At 37.3% G+C, this 21424-nt stretch overlaps 1 protein-coding gene across 2 annotated transcripts in view; it reads left to right on the plus strand.

Moving 5' to 3' along the window:
* ep300b (E1A binding protein p300 b) overlaps positions 1–21424 on the plus strand; it is a 124472-nt gene that overhangs the window by 72961 nt on the left and 30087 nt on the right. For both annotated transcript variants that reach the window (XM_028815174.2, XM_028815175.2), the window contains exons 4-12: positions 1303–1570; positions 4359–4472; positions 4589–4840; positions 6996–7098; positions 7559–7696; positions 7936–8053; positions 8345–8510; positions 18647–18721; positions 20524–20627. In XM_028815174.2, coding sequence (XP_028671007.1) covers positions 1303–1570; positions 4359–4472; positions 4589–4840; positions 6996–7098; positions 7559–7696; positions 7936–8053; positions 8345–8510; positions 18647–18721; positions 20524–20627 — 1338 coding nt within the window. The remainder of the gene's footprint in view (positions 1–1302; positions 1571–4358; positions 4473–4588; positions 4841–6995; positions 7099–7558; positions 7697–7935; positions 8054–8344; positions 8511–18646; positions 18722–20523; positions 20628–21424) is intronic.

Raw genomic sequence — 21424 nt, forward strand, 5'->3', positions numbered from 1 at the left:
CCACATGACAAACCAACTCAGGATCCCAGATTAGGACCCGAGTGCAGCCATGTAATGGGTGTTACCTCAGCACCACACTAGTTCAGATGGAGTGGAACAGCGTGAGGTTTTTTATGGTGGCTGGATTGCCAATTCTGCCACCAACCTCCCTTTTGTCAGTTTGAGGGCCTGGATGCAAATTAACATCATACCCAGGACGGAGCAATTGCAGGTTAAGGGCCTTGCTCAAGGGCCCAACGAAGTAGTCACTTTTGGCGTTTACAGGATTCGAACCGGCAACCTTCCAATTGCCAGTGCAAATCCCTAGCCTCAGAGCCACCACTATGCCCAGTATATCCATCCATCCATCCATTTTCCAACCCGCTGAATCCGAACACAGGGTCACGGGGGTCTGCTGGAGCCAATCCCAGCCAACACAGGGCACAAGGCAGGGAACCAATCCTGGGCAGGGTGCCAACCCACCGCAGTGCCCAGTATATATTAAAAAAAAAATGAACTCCTGGTAATGCAGATTTTTGATGATTGTAAATGCTAATGGACCCCCTCAGTACCTGCGAATAGCAGAAAATGTGGCTTATTTTGGCTAGATGGCTGCACTCTACAGTATACTCGAGTACAGGAAAATGTCCATATTTAAATGGTATTAGGTAAGGTTCTGTTGTGTCAATGCTGATACTAAGAAGACCCCTGCAACAGAAGGAGAGTAAAAGTAGACAGTGTTACATAAATTGTGTCAAATGTTCTAAAATAAAATGAAGCACATTCAGGTTTTTTTTTTTTGTATGATTATAAAGTGCGTCCGTGTTTAGATAGGTTTTGCCCTTTGCACTACCAATTTGGATCACTTTTACTCATTCACTGTCGATTTTAAGTGCCTGTTAAGTATGGTAGTGTTTCTTATTATAATTAAAGGAAGCGAAGTTCCATAAAATTTGTTTGATGTGCTTTACATGGAAGTGTACCATATTTGTGACACAGTTCATAAGATTTATGTTTAGAAACATTTAACTTTAGTATTTGCTTGTGAAGTCTTTTAATATTTTCTAATGTGTTGCATTTGGGACGTCTGTGGCTTTTAGGAGAGGTTTTACAGTCTCCACTGTTTAAAGTTCTGCTCATTTACCATAGACTGTGATCTTGCTCTACACCACTGAAGATGGGGTTCTTCTGAGTGTTAATGGCTCCTGATTTAATTCTCCTTTTTATTTTTTAATGGATCTATTTTAGCTTAGTGTGTTTTTTTTTTTTTTTTGTCGTATTGGTTTACCAATGATCATTTATTTTCTATTTGCTTGCTTCTAGGCCACACAGCAACCTCCCCAGGTTCCACAGGGTGGCCTTGGTGCCACACCTCCTGGCGCTCCAAGCATGGGATCGGCACCTCCAACTGCTGATCCAGAAAAGCGCAAACTCATCCAGCAGCAGCTTGTATTGCTTCTGCATGCTCACAAGTGTCAGAGGAGAGAACAAGCCAATGGTGAAGTGCGCCAGTGCAACCTGCCGCACTGTCGGACAATGAAGAATGTGCTGAATCACATGACCCACTGCCAGGCTGGAAAGTCCTGTCAAGGTAAAGACTGAAATGTGGAGGAAAATGGCTTCTATCTTAGAAATATCAGAAGTACAACTTGTGTATACAGTAATCCCTCCTCCATCGCGGGGGTTGCGTTCCAGAACCTCCTGCGAAAGTGAAAATCCGCAAAGTAGAAACCATATTCATATGGTTATTTTTATATATTTTAAGCCCTTATAAACTCTCCCACACTATTATAAACATTTCCTGCACAATTATACAGCATAAACCCTTTGTATTCTCTTAGATATTAGGTAAGATTCGTTGAAATTATGTATGTAAACACAGTTTATATACAGTAAAACCTAAATATTATTTTAAAGATATCGAGCGTCTCTGATATCACATATGTTACAGCCATTACGACAGACTGGTCACCAGCAATAAATACGTACATTGCAAGAAAAATTGTATACAGTAAAATGTGTGTACAGTGACACTAAACTATGTACATGTAATAAGTACTGTACGTAGATAATTAATTATGGTTACTCACCAACAATGACACGGCGACTTGTCCGATAACGATGAGTTTAATTTTACGGCACAACAAAGGATAGCGTTGCAGCTCTTCTAAAGGAGCCTCTTCAGGCTACTGTGTAGCACCGCCGTTGTTGTTCTTCCATCACTCTTCAATCCAAATCCCTAAAGCAGATTCCATCCAGTCTACTGTCTTATCACGTCCATTTGCAACTCGTTTTGCGCCCTGGTTAAAGGACACTGCGGCCGTAGATCTTACATGCTTTTCCTCCTTTTTAAATAAAAAGAATCGTGGACTCATTGATGCTGTAATGGTGTCCTGCAGCGGTGTAGCTGTTCCCTTCCTTCAACATAACCAAAACTTTTACCTTTTCTGCAATCATTTGCATCTTCTGTTGGTGCTTGGACACGGCCCCTGAAGCAGTAGCAGGAGCACGTTAATGCTGAATGAGTGAGATGAGACTTCCTGGTTAATGCCGAACTCCGTCGCTGAGCCAATCAGCAGCACACAGGAACTTAACTGCGTGCTCTGATTGGGTAGCTTCTCAGCCATCCGCCAATAGCATCTCTTGTATGAAATCAACAGGGCAAACCAACTGAGGATGCAAGTACCAGAAGTAAAAAGACCCATTGTCCGCAGAAACCCGCGAAGCAGCGAAAAACCCATGTTATATATTTAGATATGCTTACATATAAAATCCGCGATAGAGTGAAGCCGCGAAAGTCGAAGCGCGATATAGCGAGGGATTACTGTACTACAAAATCCATCTGTAGCATTTGCTTATATGATCTGGTAGGATCAAAGTATCAATGTTTATGATTTGGATCACTGTGTTCTTTTTTTCATAGGACAGTGAGTCACTGTACATTCACACACAAACCACTCATCTCAGATATAAGGGTGGTGCCATAAAAGTTGTACAAATGGTCAGTCACCAACAATTACTGTACCCTGTGCTCCATCTGAAAATTAGCACCTAAACAGTGGTTGTGTTCTGCAGTTAACATTTACTTAATTATTTGTGATTTAAGTACTTCCAGCTAAAGATACATTTGAAACATAAGCATTCTTGGTCAGAAATTGAAAAACAGAGTAAAAAAGAAAACATTAAAAGGTTTAAAGATGCTGTAGTACTGTGCAAATGTCAAAATTATTTGTTGTTATGATGTCAGTGTTTTCATGTGCAAATAAACAAGTACTGCCCTGATAACTAGCCTAAAAATACAGGGCCCTGACCCTCACATGTTTGGGACAAAGATTAATTTTTCTTCAGTTTACCCCTCTGCTCCACAGTTGAAAATTACAAATCAAACAGTTGAGATGAAAATGAACATTGCAGACTTTCATTTAAGGGTGTTTGAGTACATTTTGATTTGAAATTACAACACTTTTTCTACATGGTTCCCCACCCCTATTTCAGTTGTGAATTTCTATCCCTTGTGCCATACATTTGTCAGGTACACATTTAAAGCATTGGTAACGCAAAATAAGATATGAATCCTTATTTCCATCACCAGCCTAATGACTATTTAAATATATAAATGTTCAGTGTATTTTAAGTCAGAACTTTTAAATTATTTTATAAAAAATATGTAGTTAAGCCACGAAAAAAGCACGTCCGCACACTTTGCAAAAGATCATGTAAAGAAACTGCATTGGTAGAGTAACATTCTGAAGTCCGTAAATGTTTGTTTTATAACTGTTACATTTTTAAATAGTAAAGTCTTCCTAATAAGCTGCTTTTCACTGAAATTCCTAATAAGCTGCTTTTCACTGAAATTGTATTTTTCCTGACCTTTGTAAGTGAGCCATGTTGGCCTTTGTCCTGAAGACATTGCATTCAGAAATCATTAAGAGCAGCCCAGTTTGTTTGGTAATGTTCATGCCTCCATGCTAGGAGGAGGGAGGTGGTAGGGGGTGGGGGTGTCAGCGGCAGCAATGTATACATGCTTAACCGTACTGTCCCTTTAAAAAAAAAAAATCCTTTTATTGGTCAGCTCCTTCTTGGTTGCCTGTTGAATTCATTGCACCACCTGTTGGTGGTTGGTGGTATGCAAATGCAGAACTTCACTTTTCTTTTACTTTTGGTTTTGCTAATGGGTGATATTTGTGTTGAATTAGTTATTTAATATCAATGGAGGAAATATGTTTTATTAATTTTTCTCATTACTTTTCCATAAAATTAAATCTCCTGAAATTCACAAGCAAAATATTTGAAAACAAAACGTTAATGTTTATTGTTGAAACAATGTGCATTTTATCTTGTATGTCTTGAATGTTGAGCACGTGCACATTCTTTTGCAGTTGCACACTGTGCATCTTCTCGTCAGATCATCTCACACTGGAAGAACTGTACGCGGCATGACTGCCCAGTCTGCCTGCCCCTTAAGAATGCTGGAGACAAAAGGAATCAGCAAAGTAAGTGTAATTGAATTTTGTGACAGATAATCAATCATTTCACTGAAGGGAAAGCAAAAGCACATTTGTTTTTTTTTTCATAACTGATTTTTTTTTTTTTTTTTTTGTGGGAGCAGCTCTTCTGAACACAGCCTCCATAGGTCTGGGAAACTCCCTGAGCAATGTTGGGGGTCAGCAGAGTACAGCCAATTTGAACCAGGCTAGCCAGATTGACCCAAGCTCCATTGAGCGTGCCTATGCTGCCCTGGGTCTGACATACCAGGGCACCCAGATGCAACCCCAACCACCTCCACAGCCTCAGGTGTCTACTCAGCAGCCCAGTCAGAGCCTTCCTGGTCAGCCTGCCCTAAGGCCCATCAATGCCATGGGTAAGATGAGAGTTGTTGGAAAGTAAACAAATGAAAATTTTCTGTTCTGCTTAAATGAAAGCAATCATGTTTGGACTCATTTTAAAACTAGGTGAAATCAAAATTTATTTTATAAGCAATATGTGAAATAATGTTACCTTTTGTATATTATTAACTGATTAATCCATTGGTCTTCATATGTCTTTGGTTTTCTTAAGTGAAGTAATTTTCCTAAATCGACAACCGATGTATTAAGGTTTTATTCACATTTCCTATTTTGGCATCTTCTATTGAAAAGGCTCACTGATTTAGTGTCTGTTGGTAAATGGAGTCCTGTTTTTTGTAAACGCAATAATACTATATGTGATAAATTGCCTCTTTTGAGTTCAAAATACACACATTTCACTAAAGGAGTGATCTTTATGCTGGACAATTCAGTCTAAAAAATACAGTCTAGGGATGTGCATTATGACTACTTTTGATAATATTTATAAGAGTAACTTAACACATTCAGTTAATCCCATAGTATCACTGCAGTTAATATTGGTGCATGTTTTTATCATTCTGATAAAATTAATATATTGAAGTAATGCTGTGGAATATAAAATCAATGAAAATCACTCAAGCTTTACTGAATATGAACATGGATTTAATCTTGATATAAAGGCTGTTTGTATTTCTCATTTATACACAGATATAGGTAAAAAAAAATAACAGTTAACCACCAATTTTAGATCACAAACCTTTATTTAAGCAAACCAACATATACATGGCAAAAGTTTTGCTGTCTGTTGACTTAGAGCAGTGCAGTATACCCGTTCAGAGATCAGAATGTATAAAAACAAATAAAATACAACAGCAAGTAACTTGGGTTTGGCTGTCAGTCTGCATTGTCTCTCCTCCTCAAAAGTATATCTTCATCTGGTGGAATGCATGGCTCTATTTTGAAAAGTCCCAGCTTATCCTGAGCTGTGGGTGCATCTGCACTATAATCAATACTGTAGGGGATGGAGTTAGTTTAAAACAAAATATTATGGTTCTAGCGTATAATCACCTGTGTTGTTGTGGTCAGCAAGGTGATAGAAGTTCTTTGCAGGTTATTCATTTAAGCATATTTTGTGTACAGACTATCTGAATAGTTATTTCCGTATTCATATACTCAATGGTCATATATTTATTAAGGCCATGTTCACAATACAAGACTGAAGCGACCCAAATCCAATTTGTTTACCTTAACGTGACAAAAATTTTATATTTGCATGGCTATGTGGACACACATCTGCTTTTTTCAAATCGGATTTGAACCACTGTCGTATGTGGTCCCAGATTGGACTTGTATCTGTTTCGTGGCCATGTGACATGAATGAGAATGGTCGGATCGGAAATCATATGTTGTTTTTTTTTTTTTTTTGCTTATATGTATTGGGCTGAGTGCTGTTGTCATCGGCCAACACTAGCAGTTTGGCAAAACAACACTGGAGAAGCATTACAGCTGTGACAAGTCACGGTCCTTACATTTATGGGTTCTTTCTCTTCTTACACATTTCTTATTGCATCACTGCAAACAATTGCTGCGAAAACAGCAAAAGCTAGCCATCTGACTTTTTTCATCTTCTTGAACTAATCATTTACAGCTGTTGAACTGTTTGCCATCCTACAGAGCAAAATGTGATGCATACACTAGCTACTAGCACTCATCTGTTTTTGTCAGTTTTAATACTACGAGTCTTCTCTCAAATATGACCTTTTTCGTTGCTGGTGACGCTAATGACTCATGCATAAACGATCAATGTGCGCTTGCGTGCTGTTTTTAAGGACAGATGTGTTCACATTACAGTTAGATACAGGTCACTTGTACTTAATGAATGTGAACCGTCAAAGAGGCAAATCCGATCTGAGCTGAAACTTGGAATTGAGCAGTGAGGCTTGTAAAGTGAAAACAGCCTTATCCATCTTTGCGCATCTCAACTATTCATGCACAAATATCAAAAGTAGGATGTGTTGGATGTGACACTCAAATTAACAAATATTTCATTAAAAGCAGTTCTATTAATTGTCCAATTATATATATTGTGTGTTTGCAAAAAAAAAAACATTTCACTCGCATATTGTGAAGAACACGTGTCAAATTTGTGAATTTGTTTATCCTCTTTTTTTTTTTTCCCCCTCTCTTTAGGAAATCCAATGGGTGTAAACGGAGGAATTGGTGTCCAGGCTCCCACCCAGCAGCAAAACTTGATAGCTGAATCAATGTTACATTCGGCAATGAACTCTCAAAAGTATGCACCATTTATTTTCTTAGTGAATACTGACTTAAAAATTTGGTTAAAATTAACATCTGGTGTGAGTTTTTAAATTCTACACTCGGATGTCTTGTCTCTAGCCAGCTCTTGTTCATTCCTCTATAGCCTTCATTCTGAGGAACTGGCTGTTCTCCCTGGGAATCTGTGTACAGGAGTTTCGAGGTTCAATGCCACTTTGTTTTTAATAATGAGAGATGAATTAATGTCATCCTAGTTTGCAAAGTCAAATGTATTTAAGAGGTTTTGTTTCTGGTATTCATTTCTGGTGTTTAATTGACACCTTCTCATATATTTCATTTTCCTTCTGATTTTGGACATGCTAAGTGAATTGGTTTGATTGTTCTTTATGAAAAATCTAGCATTTTAGTAAAGAAAGCTTTGGCTGCAAATTACCTCCACCCTGTAAGTCTTCCATCTCTTGTGTTGCTCTTTGTAGCCCTTTAATGAATGATGGTGCGAATGTAGGAAACCTATCATCTATGCCAACAGCTGCACCCCCCTCAAGCACAGGTATTCGAAAATCCTGGCATGAAGATATCACTCAAGATTTACGCAACCACTTGGTCCACAAGCTGTAAGTCTGTGATTAAACTGAGGGGGAATGGTTTCTTTGGTAGTTTTGATTTACAGAGATTATAACGCGATTTTTATGTATTTGAAATATTAATTTTGCATTTACATTGATTGTACTTGAGTTGACCATCGTTACGTTTTTGGGGATCTTATGTGATTTAATCCTTAATGTTAGATAAAAATACTTTTCTGTTTAGTGTGAGAAAGAGAGAGGCTTAGTAGTTTGTATTTTATGTTCAGTGTACAGGCAATCTTTCCAACCCCAGACCCTGCTGCTCTGAAAGACAGACGAATGGATAACCTTGTGGCCTATGCCCGCAAAGTAGAGGGAGATATGTATGAATCTGCAAACAGCAGGGTAAGTCTTTTGAGCGAAAACTGAGTATGTTGATGAAACTTCTATAGTCTTGAAACAAATCTTCCAAAAGCATTTCTGTTAAAGTTTCAGAACAATCTTGCAGCAGAGCAAAGAGATACCAGTCACCCCCCTATAAGTTTATACTCTCGGCATCACTAATTAGAATGTCTCCCTAATCCAAGAATAGCAATATCTTTTCAAATTTGGTTGTTTTTAATCACCCTATTTTCACTCCTATCCACCCATTCTTATTTTACACAACTGACTTGTTTCCCTCTTTTCTATACATAGGCTGAATATTATCATTTACTAGCTGAGAAAATTTATAAAATTCAGAAAGAACTTGAGGAGAAACGACGGACCAGACTTCAGAAGCAAGGCATGATGCCCAATCAGCCAGGCCTGCCTCCGCCACCAATGTCTCAGGTCCCACCACAAGCACCTGGCATGCCTCCCAGTAAGTCTGGCCACATTTAACATTGTGCTTTGTTGCACTAGATAGAAATTATTTTTAAGCATAAATTTTAAATGATTTTAATTCACCTAATGATCTCTTAACTGGTAGTGAAATTATACAGTCCCCAAAGATAAATAGTAACTAAGATCTTAAACTCTAGTTAATGTCTTTCAGCAAAGTTGAATGTCTTAATGCTATGGTCTATCAAATAACCTGAGGCTAAATAAAGTGTGTTCCTTTACATAAAGTGTTATTGTACTTGAGGAATTACATGTCATTTTCCTGCCAGAACTTCATGTAAACATAGAGCGGACAGTTAAACTTAAGGAGGGAGTGAAGCAGGAATATTAACTTCTTATATTAACGCATAGTAATAAACTGGGGGAAAAGGGAGTCTGAAGAGTTGTGGTAGGTATGGAGAGGAACAGCAGATGTGTACACTCACTAGCCACTTGATTAGGTACACCTGTTCAACTGCCTGTTAATACAAATATCTAATCAACCAATTACATAGCAGCAACTCAATGCATTTCGGCCTGTAGACATTGTCAAGACAGTCTGCTGAAGTTCAAACCGAGCATCAGATTGGGGATGAAAGTCAGTTTAACTAACTTTGAACGTGGCATGGTTGTTGGTGCCAGACAAGTTGTTCTGAGTATGTTCATGCACAACCATCTCTGGGATATACAGAGAATGGTCCGAAAAAGGGAAAATATCCAATGAGTGGCTTGTTGATGCCAGACGTCATAAGAGAATGGCCAGACTGGTTCGATCTGATAGAAAGACAATAGGTAACTCAAATAACCACTTGCTATAACCAAGATATGTTGAAGAGCATCTCTGAGCACACAGCACTTTGAACCTTGAAGCAGATGGGCTACCACAGCAGGAGACCACACTGGGTGCCACTCCTGTCAGCTAAGAACGTTGCCTGGTCTGATGAACCTCAATTTCTGATGTGACATTTGGATGATAAGGTCGGAATTTGGCATCTACAACATGAAAGCATGGATCCATCCTGCCTTGTATCAGCGATTTCAGGCTGGTGGTGGTATAATAGTGTGGGGGATATTTTATTGGCATGCTTTGGACCCCTTATTACATATTGAGCATTTAAATGCCACAGCCTACCTGAGTATTGTTGCTGACGCAGTCCAAACCTTTGTGACTGCAGTGTACCAATTTTCTGATACATTGAACTGGATAATGCACCATGTTACAAAGCTCAGATCATCTCAAACTGGTTTCTTGATTATGACAATGTGTTCACTGTACTCCAATGACCCCACAGACACCAGAGCACCTTTGGGTGAGTGGAGAATCCACATCATGGATATGCAACTGACAAATCTGCAGCAACTACGTGATGCTGTCATGTCAATATGGACCAAAATCCCTGTAGAATGTTTCCAGTACCTGGCTGAATCTATGCCATGAAGAATTACAGCAGTTCTGAAGGGAAAAGGGGGTCCAACCCGCTCCAAGCAAGGTGTACCTGACAAAATGGCCAGTGAATGCATGTTGACCAGTTGAACTTGCAGTGGATGGAAAGAGAGGCACATCTTGGATGGAAGTGAAAAGAGCAGGTCCTTAAACGAGTTAAGACCTTTTCATTTTGTGCTTTAGTTGAAGTGAACGCTGCTTGTTTGAGTGTGAATAGTGAGTGAGCTTATGTTTAGTACAGGAGCTAACATTTTTAATTAGAAAAAATAGATAAAGAATTAGCTGTTGCTGCTTAGTAAATAGGTTTGTTCGCTTAAGAGCCAAATGTGTTGTTTTAATGTATAAACTTGATAAGCATGTTAAAATTGCATCTTTTTGATAAACATGAATATTTTATTAGGTTTGTGGCTTGTAATTATGGTAAGCATTCTGTTTTATTTTTGTGGCCTATGTATTATGGATACATAAATTATGTATCCATGTATTAGTTTATGTAATAGTTTAAAATTGATCCTACATGACTGGTTATGCCAGAGCTTAGGTTTTCTTTAACCTTGAAAATAAATAAATAGAAACACTATCAGTGGAATTGGTCAATTCTAATGGCATGAAATTGGCAATGGCTCTAAAAAAACCTGTTTGGATCATTTCTTAATATTTCAGTATAATTTTCCTTTGTGGAGATTTGCCAGTGGAGATTTTTCTGGAAGCATGCTGTAAATAAAATGGCAAAATGTCCTCTAAGCCCCTCCCACTATATAAACCCATTTGAATTTGTGAAGGTTAATAAGTTTGTAATATGTTAGTAACTGCTACTATGAGCATCCCCAACTTCTTAAATGTTGAATTTCCAAACATACTGTGCAAGGTTTGTTGACATCCATGCTAATTCAAGTTTCAATTTATGTGATGGTTATTGTGCTATAAAAAGAGAGAAAAAAAACTCTGTTAGGACACTTTAAACAGTGTGAGATTGGGAACAAGTTAAAATGATGGAGAAAATAGAGGCGTTTGAGTAGTGCCTTACTGTTTTTTCAGTTTCCGTTTAGACACAACTAATTTGACTTTGTTCAATTACAATCCTATATGTCTTTGAGATGTGTGAGGGAAGCCGTATACACTGTGATTAGGGGAAATCGATTGGGTGGATGAGCTTTATATAAAGCATGAAATCTGCTGCAGGTGTTTTGATTTTATGACATACTTATTATACATGTGACATTCCTAATTTCACGTATATTCAGTCCAACTTTACATGTTAATTGTAATGGGGTTTCTCTTATCAACATTTTGGTACTTTTCATGAAGTACTTTCAATTTTTTTTATCGGTGGGCTTTTATTTGCACATCAGAAACTTGAAACAACTAGTTTTTGTTCTGTTGTAATAAGTTTCATTCATGACCGTTTAAAAGACTAATCATTGCGTAGAATATCTTCATGTTTTAAACACTGTTTGTTTCCTTTTTAAGCAGACTACAACAGAATCATTTATTTATCTAGCACATTTTCATTCAAACGTAAGTTAATATAAAACATAAACAAGATTAGGCAATAATATTATATGGTATGTAGGACTAAAGAAAAAAACACCAGTTAGGCTGGAGAAAAAAACAAAATCTGAAGGGGTTCCAAGGTCAGAAGACTGCCCAGCCCTCACCTAATATAGACGTTCAAAATTAGTCCACATGATTTATAGGCTTCACATGGAAGAATTTGATGATGGTCATGTGGACATCGGGACACCTGCCATTCAATCCATAAATGCAGTGGACAGCATGGTGCCTTGATTGGTGGCAGTGCGGATCGCCTCTACAAAAGACCCGGGGAAGAAAGGAGAGAATAGTATGAAATTGCTGAACCCAGAGGAAAATGATGATTCAATGCCCATAAAGACTAATAGGGGAAAAAACTAACCTGTTGCTATGAAAGTGGCAATTTAGAATAATAGGTTTTTAGCAGGTGGTATATATACATACAGTATTGTGCAAAAGTTTTAGGCAGGTATGAAAAAATGCTGAAAACAAAGAATGCTTTCAGAAATATAAATAATGTTTATTGTTATCAATTTACAAAATGCAAAGTGAGCGAACAAAAGAAAACTCTAAATCAAATCAATATTTGGTGTTACTACATTTTGCCTTCAAACCAGCATCAATTCTTATAGGTCCACTTGCACAAAGTCAGGGATTTTGTAGGATTCTAGTCAGGTGTCTGATCAACCTATTCTACCAAACAGGTGCTAATGATCATCAATGTCACACGTAGGTTGAAACACAGTCATTAACTGAAACAGAAACAGCTGTGTAGGAGGCTTAAAACTGAGTGAGGAACAGTCAAAACTCTGCTACCAGGGTGAGGTTGTGGAAGACAGTTTCATGTCATGGCAAGATTGAGCACAGCAACAAGACACAAGGTAGTTCTACTGCATCAGCAAGGTCTCTCCCAGACAAAGATTCCAAAGCAGACTGGGGTTTCAAGATGTGCTGTTCAAGCTCTTTTGAAGAAGCACAAAGAAACGGGCAACGTTGAGGATCGTAGACGCAGTGGTCGGCCAAGGAAACTTAGTGCAGCAGATGAAAGACACATCAAGCTTATTACCCTTCAAAATCGGAATATGTCCTGCAGTGCCATCAGCTCAGAACTGGCAGAAACCAGTAGGACCCAGGTACACCCATCTACTGTCCGGAGAAGTCTGGCCAGAAGTGGTCTTCATGGAAGAGTTGCAGCCAAAAAGCCATACCTCCGACGTGGAAACAAGGCCAAGCGACTCAAGTATGCACGAAAACATAAGAACTGGAGTGCAGAAAAGTGGCAGCCGCAAAATTTGAAATTTTTGGCTGTAGCAGAAGGCAGTTTGTTCATCGAAGGGCTCGAGAGCGGTACAATAATGAGTGTCTGCAGGCAACAGTGAAGCATGGTGGAGGTTCCTTGAACATTTGGGGCTGCATTTCTGCAAATGGAGTTTGAGATTTGGTCAGGATTAATGGTGTTCTCAATGCTGACAAATACAGGCAGATACTTATCCATCATGCACTACCATCAGGGAGGCGTATGATTGGCCCCAAATTTATTCTGCAGCAGGACAACGACCCCAAACATACAGCCAAAGTCATTAAGAACTATCTTCAGCATAAAGAAGAACAAGAAGTCCTGGAAGTGATGGTTTGGCCCCCACAGAGTCCAGATCTCAGCATCATCGAGTGTGTCTGGGATTACATGAAGAGACAGAAGGATGTGAGGAAGCCTACATCCACAGAAGATCTGTGGTTAGTTCTCCAAGATTTTTGGAAGAACCTACCAGCCGAGTTCCTTCAAAAACTGTGTGCAAGTGTACCTAGAAGAATTGATGCTGTTTTGAAGGCAAAGGGTGGTCACACCAAATATTGATTTGATTTAGATTTCTCTTTTGTTCATTCACTGCATTTTGTTGATTGATGAAAATAAATGATTAACACTTCCATTTTTGAAAGCATTCTTTGTTTACAGCATTTTTTCACACCTGCCTAAAACTTTTGCACAGTACTGTATATAATAATAAATTTTCTACAGCATTAGCCTGGTGAATTTCTACTGGTAAGGTATTCCAAGTTTTACTGTATAACAGCAAAGGCCACCTCACCACTTTTTAAGCTTAGCTCTTGGAATTATATGCAGACCTTCATTTGAAGATCTGAGGTTATGACAGAGTGTAATGGGCAGACATTCCAAAATATAGAACAGGGCGAGATTATTTAAGGCTTTGTAAACCATTAGTAGTATTTTAAATTCAATTCTAAATTACACGAGTAACCAATATAACGATGCTAAAACTGGTGATATGTGCTCCGATTATTTATTTTATTTTATTTTATTTTTTCTCCCTACTGTAGTTAATCTTACTGCTGCATTTTGCACTAACTGCAACTGACTGATGTCTTTCTTAGGTAGTGCTTTAAGGAGTGCATTACAGTATTCTAGTCAACTGAAAACAAAAGCGGGAGCTAGTTTTAAGCGTTTTGTGAAGTTATAAGAGGTTTAACTTTAGCTATATTCCTTAAGTGAATAAATGCAGTCCTAGCATTCTGAGTAATATATGATTTAAAGTTTAGGTCAGAGTCAATAGTTACCATAAATTCTTTACCTCCAGCTTGACTTTTAAGCCTAAGGGATCAAGTTTATTTCTAATATTCCTTGCTCTGTCCATTTTTGCTAATCACTAGGATTAGTTTTTTTCTTATTTTGTTTAAAAAGTTACTGGTCGCTCATTCAGAAATATAAGTAAGACACAGGATCCAGAGAGCCAAGAGTGTCAGGGTCATCAGGTGCTATCAATAAATACAGCTGTGTGCCATCTGTATAATTGTTTGTAGCTCACCTTGTGCTTTGAGATTATATGCTTCTATTGGGTCAGATTGAGTGAAAAGAGCAGTTGACCCAGAATAGTTACAATAGACAGTAACACTTAAGGCCTTTTTGGTTACTGCCCAAAAAAGAGACGAGAACAGCATCTGACGATGTCTTTACTATAGTTAAAATTGTGAAAAGATCAGGTTGGACCTTAGCCATATCTCAAATCACTCCTCTAGCTGAGATCAAACTGTGTTTAATAATTATATAACTCCATCATAAATATGAACAGTTTTAAGGATTCAGTTTTCTAGTATGTACTGGGTTAAGCTGAATTTTCATGTTTAACTGTCAATATTGTTTCTAATTAGTGATGAGCGAAATAGCTGAGTTTCATTTCACAAGCAGTTTTGTGAAGTTAGTGTTGGTTTGTTTTGCCATTACAAAAAATGCAAAGGACACTTAAAACATATCTTTTGGTGGTTCTAGAGGTTTTTTGAGTTACAAATGAAGGAGTAGCCTTGTTCACGTTTCTGCTTTTCTGCAGATGCATACTGCAGGTAATCTGCTCTGCACCTGTAAAATGAGTTTATGGCATGCTGAATAAAATCTACATGGAGACGCACCAAAATAATCCCTTCATGGACGTTGCAGCATTTTGGCTTCAAGCAAGCGCACTACACTGGAACCTGTCCTTTTTCTTTACTTACAACCATCCCCTCTTGTTTCTTGATTCCTGCCGATGAGACAGAGAACATGCAGCTTCCAAGCTGGAGGAATGTACCCAGCATCGTTTGTCCACTGATGTATCATTAGGATTGCAGTCACCAGGATTATCCCAGTTAGCAAATACAGGCACTGAACTAACAGTACAACCACAACCCACCTGTCATTGTCTATTATAATAAAAAATCCTCGGAGAGAAAGATGGGAGATGAGACGTGATCTTCACGTTAAGATCATGGAAGACACTTAAAACCCCTGTGAGATGAAAGAATGGCCACAGAGCGTCTTGTAGGGACCTTAAACATGAGACTTAGTGCCACGTGATTGACCCATGATCATCTCGCGATGACGTAGAACATGAGATTCTTGCAAGACATGTCCTACTTGCAATCAATGTCAAATAAGACCACGGGCAGCAAAACATTCAGTCGTCTAAAGGATTTGAGCACACACAGATCCAGGGTTTATTACTCGATAAAGGGAAAATAATCGCCACGAACCAGGTGTCATTGGAAAAAAAAGCAGGACAAAGCGAGGTCAAAAGTAAGAGTAGAAAACAAAGTAAAACGTCATAAAGAGGTTAAAAAACGAGGGGGCCAAACACATGCAGAACAGGTTAGAGATAATGAAAACTGGAATTCAAAAGACTCAAAAAAAAAAACAAAAAAAAAAAAAACAAAGGCGTGATACACATGCTGAGCAAGATACAGAATATGAAAGCAGAAAAAAATGACAGTGTCAAAACAAAAAGTAAACATCGCATTAGCGCAAAAAAAGAGAAATTATTTCTCGGTGAAATAACGAAAAGGTGAATAGAGATCGAATATATGGACATAGGTGATATGTCAGAAGTATGTAAATATTGTAAGGTTTTGAAGTTTAAGTCGGAGAATTTCAAAAACGTGGTTTACCTCACATGCATTTATTGGTTACTTTGCAAAAAAAATCAGCTGCTGATGATGAAGATCGTTTTGTCTGTGCTAAAATTCCAAACAGAGAAACCTATCCTGAATTATGGTACAAAGTCATTAAACACATGTCTCACTGACCTCATTTAAAAGATTCAACATATTGGGACTCCAAAGATTCCAAATACTGTTTTTACAGAAGTTGTGAAATAAAAGTGAAACTAAAGAAATAGCAGCAATTCAAAGGAAAAAAAAATCTTAAAAGTGTGTATCCGGAAAACCAAACATGGGGGTTGGTGAGCGAAGCGAGCAGGGGGAAAAGCCCCCTAGTTTATCAAAATATCCAAGTGTCAGAATCCAAGTTCTTTGTTGTTTTTTTTTTGTTTGTTTGTTTTTATATTACTGAGGGGTACTTGAAACATACCTTCAGTATTTTTCAAGTTAGTTGTTTCTTTATGTATTTACAATGTGAAATTGTGTTCTCAAATTAAGTGTTTTCTATAAATTTTCAAAAAATGTAGTAAGTCCCAGTGTTTTATACTGTAATCTGTGGGGCACAGACCTCCCTGCAAAATAAAGGCATAAACACTTGCCAGATACATCCACTTTTCATGCCAAGAATGTTGTCAAGCATTGCCCCACATCTTGAGATTATACACACCTTGTAAAATAGCTTATGCATGTTGTTTTCAATCAAAAACACTAAGATTACAAGATTTGGACAATTGAAAGCAGAACAGATTTGCTCATCTTTCACAGCAACCTTTCACCTCCCCCAGGGCATGATTTCCTCTTGAAAGACAAATTCACAGTAAACTGTTCTTACCAGATGCTTGGTGTTGTGTTGATTTGCTTCTGTTTTTATGTAAGAACTCCTTTTAGTAAGGCTGCTTAAATCACACAAGCAACCTCTTGAAAAATAGTACCAGGAGTATGCGATAAAATGATTATTTCCCGATCCATTTTGTTGTCACAAGCATGTGTTGGAAAATTGGAAGGCATGTTTTCTTATACTGAGAACTGTGCCACTTCATTGAGGAGGATGTATCTGGTAGGTTTTTAGGCTTTTTTTCCAGGGCACTGCATGCCCCATAGGTTACATTATAAAATGTTGGAATGCTATATAGTTTTTAAAAATGTATAGAAAATGCTTATTTTTAGACCACAATTATTTGTGGCAAATACATATATACAGTGTTTGTGAAGAAATACCTTAGACTTGAAAAATGTCAAACTTATCCTTTAAGCACTAAATGACTGGCAGATATGTATGGAAATGGCACAGGAAAACACTAAAACACATTAGTTCCTGTGTCAATGGTATAAATTATGCTGGTCATAAAACACAACTTTTCACAAAGTGAAACTGTTTTGCTGCAGATTCAGTTTGGGGCGCATTATTACTTCTAATATTACAACTGTCCCAGCATATAAAATGTAATTTCTGAAAGGCTACGTTAGGTAGTGTTTTGTGTGTGTGTGTAAGTTAAATTTTAGTGATACTTAATAATTGCAATATAAATAAATGGATTTCCCATGAACACACAAAGCTAGTTTTATGATTATAGTATATAAAATATTTTTTCTTATTAAAACTGTCCAAGAAAGCTAAAGTCGCCATCTCTATTAGTTGGAAGAGGTCTAACTTGGAAGTTATGGTAATGTACCAAATAGCAGCTGACTTTTGATCTCTCTAGTCAAGAGTTGCATCAGAACTTTAGGAAGAACACATTTCACTGTATGAGATATGGGGGGAAAAAACCCTTATACGACCTAATTATACATGCTTTGTTTTTGGCAATATTGAGAAAAGGCTTACATTTGGGGTGGGGATTTGTGAAATATTCTTAAGAATACCAACTGAATTGTCAGTATCAACATACATATCCTTATATAGCTCTGTTCTGCTAAATAGCTTGCAAACTTACCTCTTCAGTTTAGGGCATTTTTTTCTGGAACTGTACCTTCCCTTTTAAAGTCAGTAAAGGAGACATGGTACCAGACTAAAAACAGTGTCTTCTTGTTGTCATATTGCTATTTTTTCAAGGTTAAGAAAATAACTATTTTACTAAACTAAAAAAATCTGCAGATAAGTTGAATACAATGTTACATGTGTCTAAGACACCATCTGGTGGCCAAACGTTAATATTTACATCCCCCATTTCCTTTATTCCCTAATACCAAATTTGAGACATTAGTTTGTGCACTGAGCAAATATCTTTGGTAACATTGTTTGTGGTTCTCACATGTTAAAATACAAAAAAATTCATACACCCACTGTCCTCCAAGAAGTATAAGGTCAGTCAGGTCAAAATTGATTTTTAGATATGACATCTATGAATTGCCAAAGTACAGTGTGTCAACTTTCAGTTCTTAATTTTTTTTTCATTTTTTGTGAATTTTATTGTCAGTAATTTTAAAGTGTTCCATTTTTCTTTCAGCCTGGCTAATGCACCCACCCTTTTTCCATTCATCCATCAATTTATCTAGTCATTGATTGCAAAGTATGCCAGTGGGCAATTTTCAGAATATTCCAATTTGCTAACTTTGTAAACTTCAGGTTCCGTTCTCAGATTCTAATTAATATTCTTTTAGTGCTTCACATTCATGGACAGTTCTTTTCCTTTGAACAGATGAATTCATGTATGGGTTCATGCACAAAATATAATTATAGATATGTCTATGTATGTTTTTATGTTAATTGTTTCCACCCCTTTTTTCTCTGCTCTTAGATGGTCCATCTTTAGAGTCATCTTTGATTCGCCCTAATGTGCCAAACCAAATAGTGAGGATGCAATCGCCAGCAGGTATATGTTCAAAGTTTTCTCTTTCACCTTGGTCCAGTCAACAAAAAAAAGGAAATTTGTGTTGTCCTGAAAAATGGTGATTTTTGAGAAGTAGATTAAAAGTAAAGGTCTAAAATCCTTTAGTACCTTCAGAACCTGACATACTTTCATCAGTTCCATAAAAATTATACTTGGTCAGAGAGAGCTGCAATCGTGAAAAATACAGTCTTCTAAAATAGCATTAATAGTAAGCATTCTAAATCCTGCTCCATCAGGGTACCATGTTTGAACTACTATGATAAATTGTGTTTTAGCTATTTCCTGGTCCCATGGAAGCATATGTGGCCGTTTTAAGCGACTAATTATTAAGCAAAAGATCTTTTTATGTTTTAACTTTGAGTTAGTTTTGTTTTTAATTAGGCATAAGTAACATGAAGTCCTTTTTAGTTGATGCCCAAAAGAGATACAAGAATGGCATCTGATAACATAGTGAAAATTATGCTAACAGAGATCAGGTTAATGCTTAGTATGCCTCGACTCTCTAACCCGAGCTACCCCCCCACCCCACCCCCCCAGATTATAACCTTTCACCCTACAGCTTCTCAGTTGAGTGGATAGACTAGGTTCCATAGTGGGCAAGCTCAGAATAAATTAGATGTGTTTTAATTCTGGCTACTAGTATCAGTGGTGGCTGAGCCTGTGACATTACTGACCTGTAATAGATCCAGGTTTGCATGTTAAATGGTTATTACATTGTTGCATGTTGGGAATCAATGTAAAATCAGGCAAGGATTGGTTGATTCAGCACAGTGTCAAAGTTGGGCTTTAGTGAATGGGTACAAAATAAAATGGATTGGGCATAAACCTGAAAAAAGTGTTTCCATACCCTTTGCAGAAGTTTTATGCTTTGAATTATTCATTCTTTGAAGTCTTAGTACATTTTATCCTTGCTGTCAGCAGATCTCATAAGCATAATTGAATGTTTTGTTAAAGTTACATTTTTTTTTTTAAGTTGCTTCTTCAGTACACCCTTTACACTGCACACCTGGTTGTATTCTATTCACATCTAACTAACCCAAGTTTGGAGTAGTTTGGTTAGTTATTATTCTGTCAACCAGTTTCCTGGTACCTTTGGTGAACCTTGCAATGTAAGTCCCAGGATTGTCACAATTGCAACTAAAACCTCAAACTTTGATACAATAGTAAGGAAATATTGAAGTTTGATACCATTTTTGATACACAATACAATATTTAAATAGAAATTTTGTATGCATGTAAATCTTTACATTTTAATCATTAAATGCAAATACTTCAACTAGTGTAATCTTTTGTAAAAGATAAGAGTAATATTCTGTAATCAAAAAGTAAAGGAGCATAATCTGTTCAACAGGTTTTTTTACATTGATGTAAACAAATGCTGTTACTGAGATAGCACAATGAAATGTTACTTTTTTCCCTCTCCCAGTGGAAGTATTGCAATTTGTTTACCATGTAACAGAAATGAGAAGTTTTATTTGCCTGTTCATATTATGTATAATTTTGCAGCTTACTTTACTAAAAAGACATCTTGTGTGTTAAACATATGAAATGTCTAGCACATGGCCACTCATGATGCCAGGTTTCATAAGTGCTGCAAGACCCAAGTGAGAGTAATACTGTGCTATTCACAAAAGTTGTATATAATGTGATTTCCCACCACCCTCCCAAAATTCCACATGCTTAATAGTTTTTTGTAATTTTTAAAGAAATAAGAATGTAAAGTAATGGTCATATTAAGCAAGTTGTATGGCTGATGTGTCTTTTTTTTCTCCCTTATCTTTCAGGAATGAGCCAGTTTAGCCAGCTAAATATGCAGCAGATTGGTCAGAGGTCCACTCCACCTCTCCAACACCCAGGTCCGATGAACCAGGCTGGAGCAATGAACCAGGTGAACATCTTAACCAGGATAACAGGAACACAGACTCTCTCAGATGTGGTTATTATGTTAAGTTTATTGTCTCATTGCTGTAATTCCTGGCAGGCTTCATTTACCTTCTTTGCTTAAGAATACCCATGACTTTTTGAACAGCCACTTGTTTTTGTCTCTGCTGAATGTTACAATAAGATTGGTTAATACAGATCCGATTATTCTTCTGTTTAAATGGTTCTGTGCAAGATATATTTTAATACAGGGTCTTGCTAGTTTGGGAGAGATTGCTAATGTTGATGCAGGTACCCATCTCAGAAATTAACTTTTAAACCAACATGTATATTGCTAACACCAGTAGTAAATGACAAACCAAAGGGTCATAATAGCTTCTTTCTTAATTTGAGCAAGATGCATTGCAAGACTAGATATTTAGATTTTGGATCAGTGCAGTTAATGATTCCTGCTCTTTCTCTCTCTGTCTCTCTCTTTCTCTCTGAGCATCTCAATAAATTAGAATATCATTAAAAAGTTAGTTTATTTCAACAATTCAAATCAAAAAGTGAACACAAAGTGATATATTTCAAGCGTTTATTTCTTTTCATTTTGCTGATTATGGCTTACAGCTAACTCAAAATTCAGTATCTCAGAAAAACAGAATATTACATAAGACCAATTAAAAAAAAAAAAAAATTTTTAATACAGAAATGTTTGGCTACTGAAAAGTATGTCCATGTACACACTCGATACTTGGTCGGGGCTCCTTTTGCATAAATTACTGCATCAATGCGGCATGACATGGAGGTGATCAGCCTGTA

The sequence above is a fragment of the Erpetoichthys calabaricus genome, chromosome 12, assembly GCF_900747795.2.
Source record: "Erpetoichthys calabaricus chromosome 12, fErpCal1.3, whole genome shotgun sequence".
Lineage (NCBI taxonomy): Eukaryota > Metazoa > Chordata > Cladistia > Polypteriformes > Polypteridae > Erpetoichthys > Erpetoichthys calabaricus.